Consider the following 26,059-nt stretch of genomic DNA (forward strand, 5'->3'; position numbering starts at 1 on the left):
TAATGCTGAGCGGAGAAAGTGGATGCAGTATAATAATGCTGAGCGGAGGAAGTGGATGCAGTATACCAGGGCTGAGCGGAGGAAGTGGACGCAGTATACCAGTGCTGAGAGGAGGAAATGGATGCAGTATAATAATGCAGAGAGGAGGTAGTGGACGCAGTATAATAATGCTGAGCGGAGGAAGTGGATGCAGTATGATAATGCTGAGCGGAGGAAGTGGATGCAGTATAATAATGCTGAGCGGAGGAAGTGGATGCAGTATAATAATGCTAAGCGGAGGAAGTGGATGCAGTATAATAATGCTGAGCGGAGGAAGTGGATATAGTATAATAATGCTGAGCAGAGGAAGTGGATGCAGTATAATAATGCTGAGCGGAGGAAGTGGATGCAGTATACCAGTGCTGAGAGGAGGAAGTGGATGCAGTATAATAATGCTGAGTGGGGGAAGTGGATGCAGTATAATAATGCTGAGCGGAGGAAGTGGATGCAGTATAATAATGCTGAGTAGAGGAAGTGGATGCAGTATAATAATGCTGAGCGGAGGAAGTGGATGCAGTATAATGCTGAGAGGAGGAAGTGGATGCAGTATAATGCTGAGAGGAGGAAGTGGATGCAGTATAATGCTGAGAGGAGGAAGTGGATGCAGTATAATAATGCTGAGTGGAAGTGGATGCAGTATAATAATGCTGAGAGGAAGTGGACGCAGTATAATAATGCTGAGGAGGAAGTGGATATAGTATAATGATGCCAGGAACATTTTTAGAAAATCATAGTGGATTTATTAGTTTCTTTTTTTTTTATACAATCAGTATTTTTAATGAATGCAGAAGTACATAGATTTTACAGCACGGATAGTCTCCATATGTTCATACTGTATCATAGATCTTCTGCATGTCTGCCGTTGTCAACTGGATTCTGTAAATAGATATTTTTAAAAAATTCCACAATTCCCCAGGTTTTCCTTCAAGGCTGCAGCTGTAAAACTGAATGTTAAAATTAATTTCCCACTTTAAATCACCCCAAACTTAATTAGATAATTCCCCATATTAGGTCGTTGGTGGGAGTCCCTTCCCTGGGTGCACCACCAGTCACTGTATCTAGACATTACAGCCGAGGCCTCTGCTGATCATCTTTCAGCGCTCTGCAGCCGGGTAGATCCCACATAGCAGTTCTAAATCGTCCAATGAGAGCTTGTGCATTGGGTCATGTGTGCGAATCAGAAGCTGCCCTGAGAAGATTGAGTCCCTAACTAACCTTGCACTCTCCTCCTCTCTTCCCACCATCACTGGACCATTTCCTGGGCTACAGCACCAAATCAATTACTGGGCCATTCCACTGTCAACATTTTCACATATCAATTTTTGTTAAAACGTAGCACGAGGAAGATGGATGTAATAGCAAAGTGGCAAACTAGACTTTTTTTTTAGGTAGAATTTTTTTCCTCTCCGTTATACCAAACACAGTATCTCTAATGTAGTTGTCACGTATGGGGCAAGCCAAGTGCACCACCATTTTGTAACAGAAACTTCTACTTGATAATTCCCCTTAACTCCAAATTAAGAGCCTGTGTTATATATCTGAAAACCTATGGGAAAGAGCTATAATTTAACTAGTCAACCCATGTTGAAAACTCAAGAGATACACAGCTACAGATTTATTTTAAAATGTCACAAATGGAATGGCCCTACGTAATACCTGCCATGCAAAAAGTCTAACAAGTGTGATGGAGGACTGGGACAAGTTACACAGCCAGATACACATAACGCCCCCCCCCCCCCCCCATTTTGTCACAGAGAGGAGTGACATGCATTACTGTGTAATGGTGTGCATCCCAGGGGAAGACCCTAAAGTAATGCTACATACATCAGGTGAAACCTAGTGTACCATGAATGATGGGGCGATTCTCAAGAACAACCCCTTTAAAGTGTACAATCGGGGCAAAACAAGCTATATATCTCACAAGCTATAAATGGGGTAACGACTGCATAAATAAATTCATTGTGTAATGAATACGAGTCTATTTAAACTATATTACAGGCTGTTATAGTAATGTATTTCTGTTTTCCCAGCGATATAGTCAGTAGTGACAGGCAACTGGAAAACTGGAATTCATCAAACCACAGGAGTGAATGAATAAAAAGACTAGAAAATTCATATTAAGTTCCAATACCGGGATGTACAGTACAATGGGGGTCATACAGCTTGCATCACAACCACGAGGCGGAAACGGAGTGTTGCGGGGGCGTCACTTAACCAACGGGTCATGGCGGCGCGAACGGGGGGGGGGGGCAGTTGCATTTTTGGGGCAGCTGCCAACCGCTCCAAACTAAAAAATGGCGGCGGGTCTCCTGCCATCGCAGACAGGCTGCGCTGGGTGTAGTATGGTATGTCAGCGGCTGGGCTCCCGGGGGCCAGCATACCAGCGCCGGAACCCTGATCGCCGGCAGACAGCTGGGCGAGCACAAATTGAGTCCCTTGCGGGCTCACTGCGCTCGCCACGCTGCGGGCACTACGCGCGCCACGTTATTTATTCTCCCTCCAGGGGGGTCGTGGACCCCCAAGAGGGAGAAAAGCTGTCGGTATGCCGGCGGTCGGAATTCCGGCGCTGGTATGCTGGTCGTCGGGAGCCCGGCCGCCGGCAAACTGAAGACCACCCGGCTGCGCCAGCAGGAGACCTCCACAATTTCAGCGTGATCACAGTGGGTGGGCTGCATGCTGGGCGGCCTTGCCCTGCGATGGCCGGCCCCCAGCATGTGAGACAATGGATTGCAAATTCTGCTAAACAGCAGAATCTGCAATCCTTACTGAATAACCCCCAATATGTACTAAGCATCAGATTTCCCCTTCTTCTTTTTCTTTGGTTTCACGGCACAATTCTGCTCGTGAGTGGGAGACTCCTCTTCCTTCTCATGCAATTTGGACGTCTTTCTCTTCCTCTTGTTTTTCTTTTTCTTCTTTTTTAGTTTCTCATCTTTCGCTTGTTCCTCCTCCTGCCCCTCCGAATGTTCCATCTCCTCACAGTGCGTCATTCTGTCCTCTCTCTGGCTCTTTGACTTTTTCCTTGGCTCCTGAGACTCTGAATGCACATAATCACCACCTCCAGTGCTACTCATCAGTTCCGGCTCTTCAGGACAGTCCGGTGATAACTTGCGTTCTTCCCTGCAGCGTTTCTTCTTTTTGGATTTTTTCTTTGTCTCCTGTGTAGAGCCCTCTATGCTGTCGGCAGCGTACGTCTCTGTGTTATCCAGTGCGCGCTCAGAATGCCTGGCCTGGGATTTCTTCAGCTCTGCCATCCGCTTGGCAAAGTATTCATTCACCGACAGAGAACTGGTCACTGTGTTTCCAGGTTCTACCTCCGTGGTGCGGCTCCGACTCTCCTTTTCCTGGCGTTCCTCTGGGCTGGCCTCGGCCTCTTCCTGCAATGAAACAGAGTGAGAATTCTTTAACAAATGTTCAACAAGTTCCTGACAATATATTGCTGGTTACTGGGGATTAGTAGGCTTTTACAGAATAAAGAAATGCCAATTTTCCTAAATATTACAAACATTAAGGAATTTCATGTAGAGGTGTATTGTATGTATCAGCAGAAGCAATACCCCAATCAGTGCAATTTACTATAGGAAGACCGTTTATCCCTATAGATTGTACGATTGCGAGCAGGGTTCTCTTATCTCTTTTTTGTCTGTTATTACAGTCTTATTGTATTACGGCTTTGTTCCCAATTGTAATGCGCAATGGAATATGCTGGCACTTTATACGTAATGGTGTAGAATGATAGTGATAATATGATCAAATATTTGGAATACTAATCAATGAGAGTACAGCCTAAAACTCAGTAAAGATCTCATACTTAAGGTTATTGATCCAGTATCTTATATCAAAGGGTTGTCTGGCCCCTCGGAGACTTGGTGGAGACACGAGACAGTATGTGGATATTCCTCTTACACTTTAGAAAAAGGTTTGCCCTGGAGAGATTCACGGCTATGTCCAAGTATGCAATCACCACCATCCTTTATATTATATATCATACATCACTTTATATTCAGATAATGGATTCTCTCACATCAGTCTTTGCCTCAACGAAGCTTACAATCTATTTTCATTAACACACCCACACGGGCCAAAATTAGTCAAAAGTCAACCCTAGAAACTGAGGGGGAAACTAAATTTTTGCTGGGGCGATCTACAGACCGTGAAGACAGGATGAGGAACTGGATATTGATTGATATTGATATGGAATTGGATGAGTTCTAGAGCTCACAACCAAATGGAGATGAATGCATAGATAATACAAATGTCTGGGTCTGCTGCAGATACAGCAGGAGTAGGAGTAGGGACATCTCAGATTCCTTGCAGGAATAAGACACCATTCCTGAATTTATACCTCCAAATAGTGACGTAGGCGAGAACTTGCGCAAAGTGCACCAGCCAGCGTGATCCAGTGTACAGACAGGGGATGACACACATGAGAATGTAGCCAGTAGGTTTCAGGACAGCAGACCTTGTAGCATTGGGAATATTTGAAAGCAATACGTTGGTATTTGAATGGAGTGTACACGATATTTCATGCGCACACGTCTAAATGATCTGAGCTGTCAGGCAGCTTAGAAAAAACAAGGAAATTGTTAATCTGTCTTACAAAGGAAGCGCAAAACATTGTAAAAGCTTAAAAAAAAGAAAAGAAAAAAGAAACCCAGGCTTATAGGAAACAAATAGACTCAGAAGAATGATGAGAACGTAATATATCTGGTTAGGCAGAAGGAGATATAAGAAATAAGTCATCAGGTGGAAGAAATGCCCAAGAGGTCTATTTACTAAGCCTTGGGTGGAGATAAAGTTGCTGGAGATAAAGTACCAGCCAATCAGCTCCTAGCTGTCATTTTTCAAACACATGGCAGTTAGGAGCTGATTGGCTGTTACTTTATCTCCATCCACAGCTTAGTAAATAGACCCCTTAGCCATTAAGGAAAGGTCCTGTAGTCAGAGGAGAGAACCCGGACTGAGATCTCAAAGCTGAAAGAAAAGAAGTCAGTCGGGTCAGATGGGAAATACACTGCTCAAAAAAATAAAGGGAACACTAACATAACACATCCTAGATCTGAATGAATGAAATATTCTTATTAAATACTTTGTTCTTTACATAGTTGAATGTGCTGACAACAAAATCACACAAAAATTATCAATGGAAATCAAATTTATTAACCCATGGAGGTCTGGATTTGGAGTCACCCTCAAAATTAAAGTGGAAAAACACACTACAGGCTGATCCAACTTTGATGTAATGTCCTTAAAACAAGTCAAAATGAGGCTCAGTAGTGTGTGTGGCCTCCACGTGCCTGTATGACCTCCCTACAACCCACACAAGTGGCTCAGGTAGTGCAGCTTATCCAGGATGGCACATCAATGCGAGCTGTGGCAAGAAGGTTTGCTGTGTCTGTCAGCGTAGTGTCCAGAGCATGGAGGCGCTACCAGGAGACAGGCCAGTACATCTGGAGACGTGGAGGAGGCCGTAGGAGGGCAACAACCCAGCAGCAGGACCGCTACCTCCGCCTTTGTGCAAGGAGGAGCAGGAGGAGCACTGCCAGAGCCCTGCAAAATGACCTCCAGCAAGCCACAAATGTGCATGTGTCTACTCAAACGATCAGAAACAGACTCCATGAGGGTGGTATGAGGGCCCGACGTCTACAGGTGGGGGTTGTGCTTGCAGCCCAACACCGTGCAGGACGTTTGGCATTTGCCAGAGAACACCAAGATTGGAAAATTCGCCACTGGCGCCCTGTGCTCTTCACAGATGAAAGCAGGTTCTCACTGAGCACATGTGACAGACGTGAGAGAGTCTGGAGACGCCAAGGAGAACGTTCTGCTGCCTGCAACATCCTCCAGCATGACCAATTTGGCAGTGGGTCAGTAATGGTGTGGGGTGGCATTTCTTTGGGGGGCCGCACAGCCCTCTATGTGCTCGCCAGAGGTAGCCTGACTGCCATTAGGTACCGAGATGAGATCCTCAGACCCCTTGTGAGACCATATGCTGGTGCGGTTGGCCCTGGGTTCCTCCTAATGCAAGACAATGCTAGACCTCATGTGGCTGGAGTGTGTCAGCAGTTCCTGCAAGACGAAGGCATTGATGCTATGGACTGGCCCGCCCATTCCCCAGACCTGAATCCAATTGAGCACATCTGGGACATCATGTCTCGCTCCATCCACCAACACCACGTTGCACCACAGACTGTCCAGGAGTTGGCGGATGCTTTAGTCCAGGTCTGGGAGGAGATCCCTCAGGAGACCATCCGCCACCTCATCAGGAGCATGCCCAGGCGTTGTAGGGAGGTCATTCAGGCACGTGGAGGCCACACACACTACTGACCCTCATTTTGACTTGTTTTAAGGACTTTACATCAAAGTTGGATCAGCCTGTAGTGTGTTTTTCCACTTTAATTTTGAGGGTGACTCCAAATCCAGACCTCCATGGGTTAATAAATTTGATTTCCATTGATAATTTTTGTGTGATTTTGTTGTCAGCACATTCATCTATGTAAAGACAAAGTATTTAATAAGAATATTTCATTCATTCAGATCTAGGATGTGTTATTTTAGTGTTCCCTTTATTTTTTTGAGCAGTATATATCAGGATTCTAAAAGAGCTTAAAGGGGAGCAGTTTACTCCTATAACAAATTCTGCAACCAGTCACCACTAACAGGACCGCTCCCAGAACGAGTGGTCCAGCTTCAGAAAAGTCAAAGCAAACAAGGATCTGCAGCTGCAGACCAGCCAGTTGGACTTCGTCAGCTGGGAAAGATCGGGCACACTCCTCAGAGAAAGCACAAAAGTCAAGGTTCAAAAGGCTGAATATAATACTATTGACCTCAAAATGTTGTGTAACAAGGAGGAAAGGGATCTAATGGGCAGTACGGATGGTGTAATGGGTAGCATTACTGCCTCACAGCACTAGGGTCATGGGTTCAATTCCCACCATGGCCCTAACTGTGTGGAGTTTGTATATTCTCCCCGTACTTGAGTGAGTTTCCTCCGGGTACTCCGGTTTCCTCCCACAGTCCAAAAATATGCTGTTAGGTTAATTGGTTTATGACAAAATTAACCCTAGTATGAATGTGTGTGCGTGTACATGTGATAGGGAATATAGACTGTGACCTCCACTGGGGCAGGGACTGATGTGAATGGGCAAATATTCCCTGTAAAGCGCTGCGAAATATGTGTGCGCTATATAAATAACTGGTAATAAATAAATAATCTATGCATCACTATTTCTAATGAAATAAGATAGACAGGCAATGCAGCAAAGCAATGGGGAAGGCCAGTGAGACGTGTAAGGAAATAGTAGCAGAGAGTGAGCAGTGGTGATGTTGCTATCTATGACCTAGATAGACAATTAGGTCTGGAGGTTACATCTCCAGAAGAACATGAAAAAGAATTGCTCTAAGAAGTGATCCAAAAATGGTGCATGGTCTACATCACAACAAAAAACAACTTACTGGAACGGCTAATGAACATGAATATGTAAAGCTTAAAGAAGGGGTGATGCGAAAAATAATTAGCCGCTGGCAGCGACTGCCACTAAGGAAATTACCGGGAAAGTCTCCGACACCATTTTCACGCAGATATATGCAGTAGACTCTGGCACTGGTGCTATAGTCTATAGGGGGTGATTGCACAAATACTTGTGATAGACATAAGGTCTACCGTGTATATGAAATGATGCTAAACAAACGGTCTGAGGTCTTTAGGACTAAAACAGGCACATTAGATGGGCCGCACGGATCTTATTTGCCAACAAATTCTCTTTATCTAGATCTTACTCGTCGATTAGAAGGCAAGCCTATCCTGCCAGGTGTCCCTTCTGAGTGGTGGAAGCCAATGCCAGTAATGATGTGCCGACACAGTAATGCGACATACGCACATAGCCTATAATTGTTTTGTTTACTTGCTACACTTCGAGTTTCTCTTTTCTTTTACAAAGTATTTCATGTAAAATGTAAGGATAGATCAGGTTACCCTGGCCAGCAATCTACGTGCGGTAACCAGTACTTACTTTCTTCACAATGTAACCTTTCCTGTAACATGGAGACAAAGTAACTACTTACGATAATCTGCACTGAGGTGTGTTACTATCTGGCATACTGCTTTATAATATACGTTAAAAAGATGTAAAAAAAAAAAAAAAACCCAAACAAAGAAAGAACCCCAAGGGGTTAACCTTCCAATTAAATGATCTTTTTTCCCAGATAATTCTATTTTCATTCATCTGGAGTCTTACTAAAAACAGATATGGGGATTCATTTGTGTGTCAGTAGCCGATTTTAAATATAAGTTCTAAAGTTTGGCATGTTGGTAGCCTTTCATCCAACAGATACATCAAAGTCAAAGTTTTGTTAGAGTCGTCCCTTGGGAGGCATCATTAGGAAGGGATGATATATTGCTTGATCGATAGGCTATTGGCCATATGTCCGTCAGAGGCAGACAATGATAGCTTTTAAACCTAATACCCCATGAAAATAGCAGCACAAAACTAGGATTTCAAAAAGTTCCATATCACAACTTTTTCCTACGTCAATCATCTAGCCTAGGGGACCTATTGCCCACGTGCATTAAAGGGTGTAGCTGAAGCACTTTTAGACACACTTCTAAACGTTATCTTCGTTCAAATGGCAGGATTCTGTGTGTGGAACAGAAGGATCACCTCATTTCCCCATATTCCTGTGTTTCCTACAGGGTACAAAAAATATACTGGTATGTTAATTGGCTTCTCACTAATTGGCCCGAGCTAGTTTGCACTTTTGTGCACCACCGACAGTCAACTAGATCATAAGCTCCACTGAAGCAGGATCCGATGAGAATGAGTACATAGCTCCTGATTGTACAGACCTGGTTGACACTATATAAATAAATGATAATAACAGTAGTATTACCTGCTCCTGCATGCTTAAACAAGAATGTAAGTTGCAGTGGTATTTAAAAATGAATAATACAACTACTACAGGGCAAAAGGCACATGGCTTGGCACCACAGCTGGTTGATATCCGGGCTTTCTGGATCTTGAGGGTAATTAGATGTAAACTCCATTATACACCCATACACAACCCCCAGAAGTAGAGACTTTCACAATGAGAGAGCCTAATACTGTGGCTGAACAAAGGAGCGGCCTCCTAGTAAGGCATAGTGCTGCTCCCGTCACAAATGGAGACAAAGTGCAAGCCTCGGGGGCAAGACCTTGCACCAAGGAACTTTTGCTTTGCCTCATCTCATTCAGGGAGGAAACCAAGACAGATCTGATGGACACGCTCTCTGTTCCTTCTCAAGAGATCAGCGCCATTAGGATTTGTGTAGATGCACTGGCATATAAAGCCAATGGATGCCTATGATCAACAACAGCCAGTGGTTCTTGATGTACAGGTCACCCAGACAGAGCAACAGGAGCTCATAGCGGACCGGGAGAACTGCAGAAGATGCTTCAGCCTCAGTAGAACACTACAATCTATTTTAGACCTTGAAACCTCCTCCCAAAACTTGGTAACTAACAACCCTTCTTCTACTACCAGAAGAGGATGGTCCTCTGCATAGCATAACACCGGGCCTCACACACTAAGCTCCAATTACCGATCTGCTGATGTAGTGCACAGGATGCACTTCTTTACAGCTAAGATGGCTATGCTGAAGGTCCCATTTACAAAAACAGGGAGCAAAATACACATCCATCTCTGTGTAGCTCTAAACAGCACAGGAGGATGGTGACAGCTCTCAGCTTCAATTCGAGGAATTTACCGAAAGAGCAAGAACTTTGCTGAAACATGCCTGCATTGTGTATGTCACACGCATGTGCTGTAAGTTAGTTCTACGGGTAAATGGATGGTAACGTGCTCTCTGTGACGTGTGCTCCAGGTCCTGCATGACTGCTGGACACAGGGGCTTGATGCTGACCAGTGATGGGAGAGTTCCCAGCACTAACCTACGCTACAGCTTCTGGGGGAGAACTGATGTACCCTAAGAGACCCTTCCTGGAGGAAGGTAGATGAACTGCTGCATGTGGCACACTGCACAGCTGAACAACAACCGTTTTCCATGTTTTTAAGGGTTAGAATACAATAACCAGGTTACGTATACATTTATTGGTATAATAAATGTATACATAACCCATATTAAAAAGTGAGAAATATAAGCACCACAAATAGTCTGTGCACAAGGAAGTGGGGTGAATACTAAGTAATTAGCTGTCCATACAAGGACGGATTCAGTAAGTCGGGGCAGCTGAGCAGCCAAATGGGTCAGGCATGAACTTTCGGAAATGGGAACCCTCTTACAAGCGTCCCTCTATTTGGAGATTAGGGGTGCAGTATTTTAAGTATAAAAAGCGACAAGCTTTGTACAGCTAGATGAGGGAGAAAAGAGGCTGCTGGACCTCTGATACAGTGTTATGTATAAGTCGTGTACACGGCCTGGTAAGCCACCATTCTGTAGCTGACCCAGTCCTGCCAATCAGCAGGCACTCCCCCAGTGCTGAACACTGGCAGCGCCCGTCTCCACTCACTCTTCACAATTCCCAATCTGACAGGTTAATGACTGTAACCGACTACTGATATGAAGTAATGCTCCTGTAAGAATTCTTCTCAGCACAAACACGTTCTTCCTCCCCCCCTCCCCTCACTCTTGGCTGCAGCGATCAGGCTTAGAGAGGCGTTTCGATCCTACAAGAAAGAACCCCGTGGTCACCAACTTTTATGTTGATAAGAAATTTAATAAACATGGGCCAGTGCACACAGATCCAGCAGGGCATGGAGACAGGCAGCTCGGTGCCAGCCCTAGGAAAGCATTCAGTTGACAGGGAAAACATTAATCATGTTGAGACCCATGCCATCTCAGTGCCCCTGCCACCCCTACTGTCTGCAGCCCGGGCTGCCTGCTCATACATCCATGGCAACTTTATCAGTGACTGGCCTTCCAAAGTGTTCCGGTGGAGTTATGGCCATTTTAATCATTAAACCATCTTGAGACAAAGAGCAGCAGAGTTCTGCATGGGTACTTTTTCTTTTTCTTACAAACGTTTAGTTGTATGTGAAAATAATAAACGCATAATAGTAAATATGGTGCATGAAGCACCCGGCATACTGGCTGTATCCTCAGATGTCTAAGTAAAAGCTGGCCAGGTGCGAAAGGCATCTTGTGCGGTGGACATCGATTTCTCGTTTTGGCCAGTAGAGTAGGCAGATAACACGACTCTTAAGGGCCCTACACACTGGGCGATTTCAGCGATGTTATCGACCAACAATATTTTTGTTGGTCGATTATTTTCACCAACGATTTTTGCCTACACACTGGACGATATCGATGGCTGATTTGGACAATATGTGAGTACATAGACCTATATTGTCCAAATTGACTTGCATGTATAAACGAAGATAGATCAATGATGAACGATTGCAGGGCCGCGCATCATTCGTTTATGCATACACACTGACCGATATGAACGATTTATCATTTTTGAACGATATTGTTCATATCTATCATCGTTCTCGGCAAGTGTGTAGGGCCCTTTAGTGTGGTTGGCAGAGAGCGGACAGATGTCATCTGATGACTCATTGGCCACTTGGGCTACGGCAATCATTGAAGGGCTACAAATGTGTCTATGCTGGTCAAATTTGTTTGTTGATATCGCCCATATAAATCCAAGGAGCAGAGATTTAGGAGCAGCCAGGAGCAGCCTGGCAGGAAGTTGCACAGTCAGTCATTACTGCTAATCAGATGAGGAGGTCCACGTACATTGTATAAAAAACAGACAGATAAGTGTTGGAAGATCTGTCCTACAAACCAGTGCACGAGCGATTGCTAGAAATCAGCAATGCCACAAAGATATATATAAAACAGACCCAGGTCATACATTTTCTACCTTGCCAAGACACGTTTTACCTATGTCTGGGTGTTTCAGGGAAACAAACGGTGTCAAGTTTAACCATCACAACTGCCACATGGCCTCTTGCTGCCCCTTGCTAATTACCTCTGACTTCTACCAAAGGAGTTTTCCTTATACATGTGAGCAGGACAAACAACTTCAGCACCTGTTAGCAGGAGGTGTAAGGTTCCAGGTCACTGTTGAGACAAGTCTGAGGTGTGCAATAGCACCGGCAAACCACAAGCATACAAAGAGCGTGTGTGTGCATTGTCAGAAGTGCTACTGTTTGTATAGCAGGGACCTAAAACACAGCTCTGTAATATCAGTCAGGTCTAGGCGCAGAGGAGGCGCTCACCACCGACAGCCGTGATTAACCTATAAAAACACTTTTCCCTCATGTATGCAGAGGATGTCAGGTATTAATAAAGATATAGAAGCAGCGCTCCAGGTTTGTGTTCCTTACACTGAGGATGAAATTCTATAACAGCAGAGAAACACATTCAAATACTAAAAAGGGATGGGGACAAGCCCCCACCCCCCTCCATTCATCTTTTAATACCATCGGCCAAGAGGAAACGGAGCAGTGGGGTATTCCTGGCACCAAGAACTGGAAATAGCATGGACATTAATGACTAGCTTTGAATTCATGTCTATAATAACAAAATTCTTAATAAATAGTTAAAACAAATGCAGACAAAAGTAAGATACATATATATATATATATATATATATATATATATATACACATACACACACAGTGGTCGAAGTGGGGCGGTATACGGTGGTATGGTATACCGCCACTTGTTCCACTGACCCGGAAATGAGCCCATGAAAGTGCAGCAGGAGGCGAGGGAAGTGGCATCCTGCTGCACATGGTGCTCCCCATCCGTGCACGGCGGCTGTGTAGAGTGCTGTATTAGCTCACAGCCACTCACCGCCGCTCCCGCTCACCAGCCGCCCGGCGCCAGCCACTTGCCAGCGTCACCAGCAGCCCACAGCTCACTGCTGCCAGCAACAAATGAGGTAATGTTCCCCTGCTGTCACCTCTCTCCCTGTCGTCACTGTCTCTCCCTGTCGTCCCTGTCTCTCCGTCATCTGTCGTCACACTCCCTGTCGTCACTGTCTCTCCCTGTTGTCTCTCTCCCTGCCGTCACTGTCACTGTCCCTGCCGTCACTGTCACTCATCACTGTCTCTCCCTGTCGTCACTGTCTCTGCCGTCACTGTCCCTCTCCCTGCCGTCACTATCTCTGCCACTCTCCCTGCCGTCACTGTCTCTCTCCCTGCCGTCACTGTCTCTCTCCCTGTCGTCACTCTCCCTATTGTCCCTGTCGTCACTCTCCGTCGTCACTGTCTCTTTCCATGTCGTCACTGTCTCTCTCTCCCTGCCGTCACTTTCTCTCTCCCTGTCGTCACTGTCTCTCTCCCTGCCATCCCTCTCCGTCGTCACTGTCTCTCCCTGTCGTCCCTGTCTCTCCGTCGTCTCTCTCCCTGTCGTCGCTGTCTCTCTCCATCGTCACACTCCCTGCCGTCACTGTCACTCTTCCTGTCGTCATTGTCGTTACTCTCCCTGTTGTCACTCTGCCGGTCATCACTGTCTCTCTCCATGTCGTCACTCTCCCTGCCGTCACTCTCCTTGCCGTCACTGTCACTCTCCCTGCCGTCACTGTCTCTCTCCGTCGCCACACTCCCTGCCGTCACTGTCTCTGCCGTCACTGTCTCTCTCCCTGCCGTCACTGTCTCTCTCCCTGTCGTCACTGTCTCTCTCCATGTCGTCACTCTCCCTGCCGTCCCTGTCTCTCTCTCTGTCGTCACTCTCCGTCGTCACCGTCTCTCCCTGTCGTCACTGTCTCTGCCGTCACTGTCCCTCTCCCTGCCGTCACTATCTCTGCCACTCTCCCTGCCGTCACTGTCTTTCTCCCTGTCGTCACTCTCCCTATTGTCCCTGTCGTCACTCTCCGTCGTCACTGTCTCTCTCCCTGTCGTCCCTGTCTCTCTACATGTTGTCACTCTCCCTGTCGTCACTCTCCCTGCCGTCACTGTCTCTCTCCGTCGTCACTCTCCCTGCCGTCACTCTCCGTCGTCACTCTCAGTCGTCACTGTCTCTCCCTGTCGTCCCTGTCTCTCCGTCGTCTCTCTCCCTGTCGTCTCTCTCCATCGTCACACTCCCTGCCGTCACTCTTCCTGTCGTCATTGTCGTTACTCTCCCTGTCATCACTGTCTCTCTCCATGTCGTCACTCTCCCTGTCGTCACTCTCCCTGCCGTCACTGTCTCTCCCTGTCGTCACTCTCCTTACCGTCACTGTCACTCTCCCTGCAGTCACTGTCACTCTCCGTCGCCACACTCCCTGCCGTCACTGTCTCTGCCGTCACTGTCTCTCTACCTGCCGTCACTGTCACTCTCCGTCGCCACACTCCCTGCCGTCACTGTCTCTGCCGTCACTGTCTCTCTCCCTGCCGTCACTGTCTCTCCCCCTGCCGCCACTCTCCCTGTCGTCACTCTGGCTGTCCCTGCTGTCACAATTTCAGCTCATTCAGTGTGCTACAATGTGAATTTCATCTCAGTCAGTGTGCTACAATGTGAATTTCGGCTCAGTCAGTGTGCTACAATGTGAATTTCGGCTCATTCAGTGTGCTACAATGTGAATTTCGGCTCATTCAGTGTGCTACAATGTGAATTTCGGCTCATTCAGTGTGCTACAATGTGAATTTCGGCTCATTCAGTGTGCTACAATGTGAATTTGGGCTCATTCAGTGTGCTATAATGTGAATTTCGGCTCATTCAGTGTGCTACAATGTGAATTTGGGCTCATTCAGTGTGGTACAATGTGAATTTGGGCTCATTCAGTGTGCTACAATGTGAATTTGGGCTCATTCAGTGTGCTACAATGTGAATTTGGGCTCATTCAGTGTGCTACAATGTGAATTTCATCTCATTCAGTGTGCTACAATGTGAATTTCGTCTCATTCAGTGTGCTACAATGTGAATTTTGGCTCATTCAGTGTGCTACAATGTGAATTTCGGCTCATTCAGTGTCCTACAATGTGAATTTCGGCTCATTCAGTGTGCTACAATGTGAGTTTCGGCTCATTCAGTGTGCTACAATGTTAATTTCGGCTCATTCAGTGCTACAATGTGAATTTCATCTCAGTCAGTGTGCTACAATGTGAATTTCGGCTCAGTCAGTGTGCTACAATGTGAATTTCGGCTCATTCAGTGTGCTACAATGTGAATTTCGGCTCATTCAGTGTGCTACAATGAATTTCATCTCATTCAGTGTGCTACAATGTGAATTTCGGCTCATTCAGTGTGCTACAATGTGAATTTCGGCTCATTCAGTGTGCTACAATGTGAATTTGGGCTCATTCAGTGTGCTATAATGTGAATTTGGGCTCATTCAGTGTGCTACAATGTGAATTTGGGCTCATTCAGTGTGCTACAATGTGAATTTGGGCTCATTCAGTGTGCTACAATGTGAATTTGGGCTCATTCAGTGTGGTACAATGTGAATTTGGACTCATTCAGTGTGCTACAATGTGAATTTCGGCTCATTCAGTGTGCTACAATGTGAATTTGGGCTCATTCAGTGTGCTACAATGTGAATTTCATCTCATTCAGTGTGCTACAATGTGAATTTCGTCTCATTCAGTGTGCTACAATGTGAATTTCGGCTCATTCAGTGTGCTACAATGTGAATTTCGGCTCATTCAGTGTCCTACAATGTGAATTTCGGCTCATTCAGTGTGCTACAATGTGAGTTTTGGCTCATTCAGTGTGCTACAATGTTAATTTCGGCTCATTCAGTGTGCTACAATGTGAATTTCGGCTCATTCAGTGTGCTACAATGTGAATTTCGGCTCATTTAGTGTGCTACAATGTGAGTTTCGGCTCATTCAGTGTGCTACAATGTGAATTTCGGCTCATTCAGTGTGCTACAATGTGAATTTCGGCTCATTCAGTGTGCTACAATGTGAATTTGGGCTCATTCAGTGTGCTACAATGTGAATTTCATCTCATTCAGTGTGCTACAATGTGAATTTCGTCTCATTCAGTGTGCTACAATGTGAATTTTGGCTCATTCAGTGTGCTACAATGTGAATTTCGGCTCATTCAGTGTGCTACAATGTGAGTTTTGCCTCATTCAGTGTGCTACAATGTGAATTTCGGCTCATTCAGTGTGCTACAATGTGAATTTCGGCTCATTCAGTGTGCTACAATGTTAATTTTGGCTCATTTAGTGTGCTACAATGTGAGTTTCGGCTCATTCAGTGTGCTACAATGTTAATTTAGGCTCATTCAGTGTGCTACAATGTGAATTTCATCTCATTCAGTGTGCTACAATGTGAATTTCGGCTCATTCAGTGTGCTACAATGTGAATTTCGGCTCATTCAGTGTGCTACAATGTGAATTTCATCTCATTCAGTGTGCTATAATGTGAATTTCATCTCATTCAGTGTGCTACAAAGTGAATTTCGGCTCATTCAGTGCTACAATGTGAATTTCAGCTCATTCAGTGTGCTACAATGTGAATTTGGGCTCATTCAGTGTGCTACAATGTGAATTTCATCTCATTCAGTGTGCTACAATGTGAATTTGGGCTCATTCAGTGTGGTACAATGTGAATTTGGGCTCATTCAGAGTGGTACAATGTGAATTTCATCTCATTCAGTGTGCTACAATGTGAATTTCATCTCATTCAGTGTGCTACAATGTGAATTTCATCTCATTCAGTGTGCTACAATGTGAATTTCATCTCATTCAGTGTGCTACAATGTGAATTTCGGCTCATTCAGTGTGCTACAATGTGAATTTCGGCTCATTCAGTGTCCTACAATGTGAATTTCGGCTCATTCAGTGTGCTACAATGTGAGTTTCGGCTCATTCAGTGTGCTACAATGTTAATTTCGGCTCATTCAGTGCTACAATGTGAATTTCATCTCAGTCAGTGTGCTACAATGTGAATTTCGGCTCAGTCAGTGTGCTACAATGTGAATTTCGGCTCATTCAGTGTGCTACAATGTGAATTTCGGCTCATTCAGTGTGCTACAATGAATTTCATCTCATTCAGTGTGCTACAATGTGAATTTCGGCTCATTCAGTGTGCTACAATGTGAATTTGGGCTCATTCAGTGTGCTACAATGTGAATTTCGGCTCATTCAGTGTGCTACAATGTGAATTTCATCTCATTCAGTGTGCTATAATGTGAATTTCATCTCATTCAGTGTGCTACAATGTGAATTTCGGCTCATTCAGTGTGCTACAATGTGAATTTCGGCTCATTCAGTGTGCTACAATGTGAATTTGGGCTCATTCAGTGTGCTACAATGTGAATTTCATCTCATTCAGTGTGCTACAATGTGAATTTGGGCTCATTCAGTGTGGTACAATGTGAATTTCGGCTCATTCAGTGTGCTACAATGTGAATTTCGGCTCATTCAGTGTGCTACAATGTGAATTTCATCTCATTCAGTGTGCTATAATGTGAATTTCATCTCATTCAGTGTGCTACAAAGTGAATTTCGGCTCATTCAGTGTTACAATGTGAATTTCAGCTCATTCAGTGTGCTACAATGTGAATTTCATCTCATTCAGTGTGCTACAATGTGAATTTCATCTCATTCAGTGTACTACAATGTGAATTTGGGCTCATTCAGTGTGCTACAATGTGAATTTGGGCTCATTCAGTGTGCTACAAGGTGAATTTCGGCTCATTCAGTGTGCTACAATGTGAATTTCGGCTCGTACCGTGTGCTATAATGTGAATTTCAGCTCATACCGTGTGCTATAAAGTGAAAGGGGCACCTGTACTAGATAGTATAAGGGGTTCTACTACACGGGACACGCCCCTTTGGGTAACCAGGCCCATTTTCTGGAGCGCGCGCGCATAATTACATCCTTGACTTTTGCTTACCCCTTCAAAATTTCCACTTCGACCACTGTATATATATATATATATATATATATATACACACACACACACACACACACACACACACACACACATATACATACATACACAAATATAGTAAAATTGTAAGGGTTGTGTCTGTACATAGCAATTGTTGTTTGAGAAATAAACTTCTAGGGACTGTGTATAAACTATGGAGACGATAAAAAAAATAATTGAGGACTTTTGTATGTTCGTTACGTCATCACGCCAAAAACTCTGGATTATTTTGGATGCCGTTTTCACTGGGTGTGGTATGGAAGGTAGATAGTAACTAGGTCGACAGTAACTAGGTCGACAGGGTCTCTAGGTCGACAGGATCTTTAGGTCGGCATGGTCTAGGTCAAAAGGTCGACATGAGTTTTTTGTGGTTTTTTTGGTGTAGTTTTCTTCGTGGAGTGACCGGGAACCCCAATTAGTGCACCGTGTCCCCTCGCATGGCTCGCAGATTACCATTCCAATCGTAGTCCGCGTGGATCGTTATATATGAAAAGGTTCAAAAAAGAAAAAATTGTGAAAAACTCATGTCGACCTTTTGACCTGCCGACCTACAGACCGGCTCCCGTTTTCACTATTGTATAGCTTAGTGACCTAGAAAGAAACTGAGGTCTGTATGATCCCAAAGTGTCATCAGGGAGAGGAGCAAAACAGGAAAAACTAGACACTTGACACTCGGCGCACTGAAAGTTGGTGTTCCGATCATGCTTCTGCGGAACTTGACTCCACCCAAGTTACAGTGACTGCTGTGCAGAAGAAACTAATGGAGGCAGAGATTCTAATGTCTCCCCCTCAGACTCTCCACTTCTCTACAAAGCTTCAAACGGGCTCTCAAGACACACTTCTTCACCAAACCCAGCCAAAACTCATCCTCTGTGGCCCACGCTCACTTTCTACCCCATCTGTCTGCCCCTCCCCTTTAGAATGTAAGCTTTCACAAGCAGGGCCCTCTTCCCTCATGTGCTTTTACATCTCTTACTTAACCTATCTTCTTTTCAATATTCCCTTTGATGGCACCAAATCCTTAGGTTTTCTGCCACCCTGGTACTTATTTCAGTGCTGTTTACGGACACAGCTATGTTTATATAACCTGACCGTGTCCTATATTGTATTGAACCGTAAGTCACTGTCTTCGTGTTTTGTTTATTTGTTTAGTCTGTAATTGGGCGCTGCTGATCCCATGTGACGCCATATAAATAAATGATAATAATAATGGGATGTGCACAGGTGAGGCTGTGTTTATACCACGTATACAACAGTTTTCCTTTTCAATTCATCCTGTGAGCATCTGCTTTGCTATGACGATCAACAAGCCTCAGGGGCAAACACTCGGGGCTGCAGGCGTAGATCTCAGGACCAGCTGCTCCTCCCATGGGCAGATTTACGTGGTTTGATCACGAGTTAGTAGCCCCAAGAATCTTTTTGTGTTAATACCTGAAGGAAACACTGCAAATATTGTTTACAAAGAAATGTTGTGATCAATGTGTACAATATAAAATGTACATCACAATATTAGATGGCACTGCTGTCTCCGTAAATGTAATTCTGCTGAGCAATAACAGACATCCATATGAGAGAAGCCATGGGCAAACGCTAGTGTATACACACACACACGTACAACACAGATAATCCGGCACAGCTCGTTCTAGCACTGTACCGGATTGCCCATTTTGGCAGGTGGCATCAGCAGGATCCTGAGCCCCCCCCCCCCCCCCCCCCCACCCCTACTCTGCAGCCTAACTCCGCCCTCGCCCGCAGAACCTAAACCACCTGCAGCCTAATTAACCCCCCCTCCCCCGCAGAACCTAAACCCCCTGCAGCCTAACTAACCCCCCCCCGCAGAACCTAAACCTCCTGCAGCCTAATTTACCCCGGCACCTGATGTGTCTGGATTAAAATAGGTGACGGACCATCAGGTGCCAGATAAATCGATGTTGTACCTGTATATACAGTATATACAGTATCTCCTCTAAAATAGAAATAAAGTTGTGTAGTAGCTTTTGTTTTTAAACTTTCTTTTAAACCAATTTGCGCATTTTAAGTTAAAAAGTCAAATAACTTCTAAACTTCAGAAAATACATTTAAAAAAATCTATTTTAAAAATATTTGTCAATTGTATGTGTCCATTACACCATACCTCACCATTACACCATATTTCATTTCAACTTCAGCTCCTGCCAACTTTCCAGAATATCCCACAAAGCTGGAGCAGTATATTAATCTTTAGTAAAAGATTAAACGTTCATAAACTACCCTTTTGGCTTCAATTTTCGTCTACATTTGAAATTAACTTTTTTCATTGTGATATATTTTTTTACAATGAGGACAAATGACGTATTTGCCGCTCTCGGTCATAAGAAATGAAGGACCATCCTGTGCGCGCTCTAGAACACTGTATTCACCACGGAAACACTACTCTTCCGAGATGCACAGTCTTTGCGTTCTGCTGTTCCGTACTGTCCCAAGAGCCAACATAATTGCGCTTACATTTGGTCAGCCCTGCCTATTCTCCAACCGTGAAAGAGGACATTTTTATTTTTTTTCAAGTCATTTTTTTTTTAACTCCTGCCATCTCCAAATGGAACAAACTGATCTGAGGAAGTAGCAATCTGTGGTCCTGGTGTAAACTGTACATTCCTGGTGACGTATTTCTCAGCTGTGTCCTTGAGCGAGGGATGTGTAACACTGGGATGAGTTTTCTCGCACACACAATTACACACGTACACCAATCTAGGTTTTCTGCAATGATCAAAATGCTCCCTACTTACTCATTATACCTTTTCCAGCAGCTCGGGGATGAACAGTCCTGTGTGAGCAAGTCCGTAGGAATTCTATTACAAGTAGACTAAATTAAATTTATTAACATTGCAACATCTTTTCGAACGCCCGCGAGTGCTTAGTGTGAACCGGGGTTCCTAATCTAACATCTGACAAAACTCCGTCCAATTGAACCTCCACCCAGGATTTCAGTAAATTGAAATATTACATGAAAGATTTGCTTTGGCAAGTTTACACAGTGGTGGTAAAATGGAGTTATCTGCGGCGGTATTTATTTTATAGTTCATTCACCACCAATTTAAGGATCATTTACACCCACCCGCACTTCCTTCACTTTTACAGAATGCCTTGGCAAAGTGTTTTATAGCTTATTATATTTATAATAGCAACCTCCCTGCATAGTATAATCCAGTTTACTGCTCTGCGGTTAATGCAGATACGTATAAATATTTGGTGATTTACGAGAATGTACATTTGAATGTCTGAGAAGGAGCACACGAGCCATACCAATGAAAACACACTTTACCCAACGAATATTACGTAGCCGTACTTGTCCATTGGAAACTTTGGAAGGGCCGATGGAATTGTGCAGAAGAATATATGGAAGGTCGTGTTTTTCAGCCAGGCACTTTCAAGATCCAATAACAAAATGGCAGACTTTCCTACCTTACACCATAATAATCAAAATGGATTAAAAACTTTGAGAACCCTTATAGCCACTTACCCCAATATAGTTTATAATGCAAAAGAAAATTCCAAAGCTTTTCCCATTTAAAAATAATAATAAGACGATTAATCACATAGGTATTGCTAAGATAATAAATCGTAGTTCAATTTATTGTCTTAGAAAGTTACATAAATAACTGGAGTCTACTTGAATACGATCGAAAGAGTGGTTCAATTAATTTAAAAATAAATACACCCGTCTGTGAGAGGTTCCGCAGTTGGTTAGCACAGTTACAAGCGCGTTTCATCATGAAAACCAAAAACCATTCAAGGCATTTCGGGGGGGAAAGTTTCACTAAGGGAATGGACATAAGATTTAAAAAATGACTAATATCCTGTCGATTACAGTCAAGTCCATCCTGAGTATTGTGAGTTTGCCTGGAATAGGCTATCCTCTAAAACGGTTCCACCTCTTAGGCCATGCGTGGCATATGCCAACTGTGACGGAATTGGGACAACAATAGACCATGCGCTTGAAATATAATCTCTCCAAAAGGGACTAATCACTGGAGACATTTATATTCCAGCAGGGTATTAACTGCAGAATAACAAGGTATTTATTTACAGTAGTTGATACATTCAAATGTAGCCAAAGCTGTGGTAATGTGGTGTAAATTCACTAATAATAATAATAATAATAATAATAATAATATAATAATCCTGGACTGGACCCGTCAGCTCCCAGACTTCCGTCCCACTGAGAATGCAGAATTATTTGGAAATTGCCGACTCCTTGACAAGTACTGGAGCCGGAGTAATAATGCAGTAATGGAGCGAGGAGTGTACAGCAGAGGTGTGTACCGCAGGCAGACGCCGACACGCACAGCTGCAGCTGCCGCTGATTATTCTACCAGCTAACAGCAAGAAGCTTAGTTATTTGTCCTTAAGGAAAACGTTACAATTGCATTGCGCTGATCAGTGGGGAGAGCGTCCAAACAAATCCATGTTTATGCTGTCATGTAATACAACACAATGTAAAAAATGGCAAAGGGGTGAATATTTTTTTAAATCTGTAATCTGAATATATTTACAGCTATACATAAAGGTCATAAATGTATATATACACATGTGAACATCCACTATACAGCTCTCCATATACAGGTTGAGTATCCCTTATCCAAAATCCCACATTTTTGGGTCCCCTACTGAGATAATGACATATATATTGTAAATTATGTGTGTGTGTGTGTATATATATATATATATATATATATATATATATATATAGACAAAACAGATACTCTCCCTTTTGCGCTATTAAACAGAAAGTGAGAAAGGATTGGGTTAAGGCTGCCAAATTCCACTAAGTCCCTTGTTAGGAGGGACTAAAAAGATACAAATATGTGCCAGTAGAGGAATGGGCGCACTTGGGTTGTTTTTCCACCCAATATTCAATGGGGAAAAACAGCAGTCTCCCTAAGATATTTACTCCTAATTCGTGAGCATAAAACCACATTTAACATGTTCCATGTAAAATTTATTACAACATAAAAGCAATGATACAAAACGGTATAGTATCTCTTCTTGCAAGAAGAGATACTATAACGTTTTGTATCATTGCTTTTATGTTGTAATAAATTTTACATGGAACATGTTAAATGTGGTTTTATGCTCACGAATTAGGAGTAAATATCTTAGGGAGACTGCTGTTTTTCCCCATTGAATATTGGGTGGAAAAACAACCCAAGTGCGCCCATTCCTCTACTGGCACATATATATATATATATATATATATCTATCTCGGGGAACAAAAAATTTATGATTTTGAATTTTGGATAAGGGATACTCAACCTGTATAACATATACGTACGTGTCATTATATATCTATAAATATGTATAGGTCAAATCAATATCCTTTTCCTCTTTATACATGTGTGTGAGTATGTGTATGTATATATATATATATATATATATATATATATATATATAGACACATATATATAGACACACACACACACACACACACACACACACACACACACACGTGTATATATATATATATATATATATATATATATATATGTATATATATACACACACACACACACACACACACACACATATATATTTGTGTTGTTTAGGAGAAATGGCATATACAGTATATCTTAGGAGAAGGTAGAATCCCCAATTCGACAAGATAATGTACCAGGTACCAGAGAGTGTACTCGTAAGCTGTGGAAACGGAACGGCAATCAGGGATAAATTGCTTCAATTTTTTGTAAGTAAAAACATGATCCACAAACCAGCCTTAAAATAAGCAATCTAATCCCGAGTGCTGTACGAATATTCCACAAAGGAAATATATAGGTATCTAAATATCTACACAGATAGATAGATAGATAGATAGATAGATAGATAGATAGATAGATAGATAGATAGATAGATAGATAGAGTTATGAAAATAGCAACTTGGATTCCAAAAACATCCTGAGCATATAATTCTGTAGGGGGTCAAATAGGAATAGGAGCAGGTATGTACAATATATACAGTCTCACAAACCTATAACTTGTGCAGGTTATTACCTACGGGAGAAGAGACATTCAGCACTAGTGTACATCTAGCAATATCTGCTTCGCCAGACACCGCGTAAGTGTTCCTCAGGCTACAAGGTCAAGTTTAAGTAGAATATTTTTCTTCAAATCAATTACTGATACTTTCATTTTCTAAAGAACAAGCAATTGCCGAGTGACCTCATTTGCTGAAGGCCACAGAAGAAAAGGGTCTAACACCATTAGCTTTGAGTAGCAATCACGGCGTATTACTTGGGGTTGATATTAGCATTGTACAAACTTGTACGAATTCTTCACATTTATCATGATTCTGCTAGAAAGCTGAAATTATACGTACTTCAAAAGACAGAAGCTAGTGGGCTTTCACTGTACGCTCTAATTAGACGTCGCACCAAAGAAAACCCGCTCGTTATCTAACTATATTTCCCTTTCAGATGTAATATTGATAGATGGGAACTGCGGAAATATTATCTGAAATAATCACGGCCACAAAGAGAAAGTTGAACGACAAACGTCCGTTCTACTCTATAGTAAAGGAGCATAGAATGAAAGCTATCCAATTGTCTACAGCCACGTTGGATCAGCAGAATCGAATATCACACAAACTAAGGGAAAATGTCATCGGAAATAAAACAGTTAAGTGATAGCAGCCGGCAGTTGGCCCTGCGGCTTCGCGCTGACCTGATTTTTCTAGGCAAATGGAGGTCACATGGTAACTAGTCGCACAAACAGCCACGTGTGGTGGGTACGGAATGTGCCTCATTAGGAGAACGTATCCCTGTCCATAATTTTACATGTTTAAAGAGAGAAATAAAGATTCATACTCTTCCTTTGTTCTTACGGCTCGTTAAACCATCAGGCAAACAGATCGGTGATGTCACCGGGGAGGAAGTGGGAGAGCGAGACCTGCATTCCATGTTACTGCGCCGTAAACAAGTAGAAACGTGATGTTTTCACTAGCAGGTGAGCAGTACAAAGATCCGCAACGGACCTGAGCAGGTGGCAACCCTGTGGCAATGTGGCGTGGGCCTTTTAAGCTGAAACCAGCTGTTTTCTGTTTTGCTTTTTTTCAGAGTTATTATTAATGTTGTGAATTTCAGAGTGGTTATTACTCACTGCTGACGAGCCCCCGTATCTAGCTCACGCCAGGAAGCCACAATAGGATGGACTGATTATACACACCCCTTACGTGTTTACTTTTACTGGGGCTCCTCAGGACAGAAGTTCAGCAAAATAGACATTTTCTTACACTGCATTACACCATGTAACGCACTTTACCTAATTCACGGCTTTTGTACATATGTCCAGTTGTTTAGGATTTTGATTAGTGTCTTTTTTTGACTATTACTGTTCCTAAAAAAAAAAAGTTTAGGATATTTAAAAAAAAAAAAAAAATCTTTTTGAGATTCTGGATTTGTTTGGTATGTGATGTAGGGCAGTATTCAATTAGCCGCTGTAATTGACCGTGGATAATTTACCCTCCCAGGGTTATCTTAGCCCCAATGCCGGCACTTATTGGAGAATTTGCTTCACCTGCCTCAGACAGACGACACCAAATCCGTATAAGCATGCATTTGTTTCCCGATCACAGCTGCGAAAAAGACATAGGTCCGCGACTTTTCACGGATCCTTTGTGCTTTTGCTCAGAACTTGAACATTTTGTGGATGGAAAAAACAGAGGCTAATTAAATAGTTCAAAAAAGAATTGTCGATAAAGAAAAATATTGTGAAAAAACCCTGTTTTTCGTGCCTAATTGAATACCCCCATAGTACGAGGAAAGCAATCGTGCATTGGTGTGAAGAGGCCCATACATCAGCAATCACAAATCACAGAATCCGCCCCCCCCCCCCACCCCCAATTTAATGATTCTCCAATACATCAATATGAGCCCATACATTGGCAATATATTTTACAGTGAGTTGCCCCATAAGTCTACCCCTGTCGGAAGAGGAAAACATTTTGTGGGATGCACCTATTGTTTAAATAATTTAAAGCAGCAATTCCACATTGGGGGTAATTCCAAGTTGATCGCAGCAGGATTTTTGTTAGCAATTGGGCAAAACCATGTGCACTGCAGGGGAGGCAGATATAACATGTGCAGAGTTAGATTTGGCTATGGTGTGTTCAATCTGCAATCTAATTTGCAGTGTAAAAATAAAGCAGCCAGTATTTACCCTGCACAGAAATAAAATAAACCA

The 26,059-nt window shown here is 43.3% G+C and overlaps 1 protein-coding gene across 1 annotated transcript in view; it reads right to left on the minus strand.

Moving 5' to 3' along the window:
* Positions 1-756: 756 nt before the first annotated feature.
* PINX1 (PIN2 (TERF1) interacting telomerase inhibitor 1) overlaps positions 757-26,059 on the minus strand; it is a 197,333-nt gene continuing 172,030 nt past the window's right edge. The window contains exon 7 of the mRNA XM_063915085.1: positions 757-3,416. Coding sequence (XP_063771155.1) covers positions 2,826-3,416 — 591 coding nt within the window. The 3' untranslated portion in view covers positions 757-2,825. The remainder of the gene's footprint in view (positions 3,417-26,059) is intronic.

Source organism: Pseudophryne corroboree, chromosome 4, assembly GCF_028390025.1.
Source record: "Pseudophryne corroboree isolate aPseCor3 chromosome 4, aPseCor3.hap2, whole genome shotgun sequence".
In the NCBI taxonomy this organism is placed as follows: Eukaryota; Metazoa; Chordata; class Amphibia; order Anura; family Myobatrachidae; genus Pseudophryne; species Pseudophryne corroboree.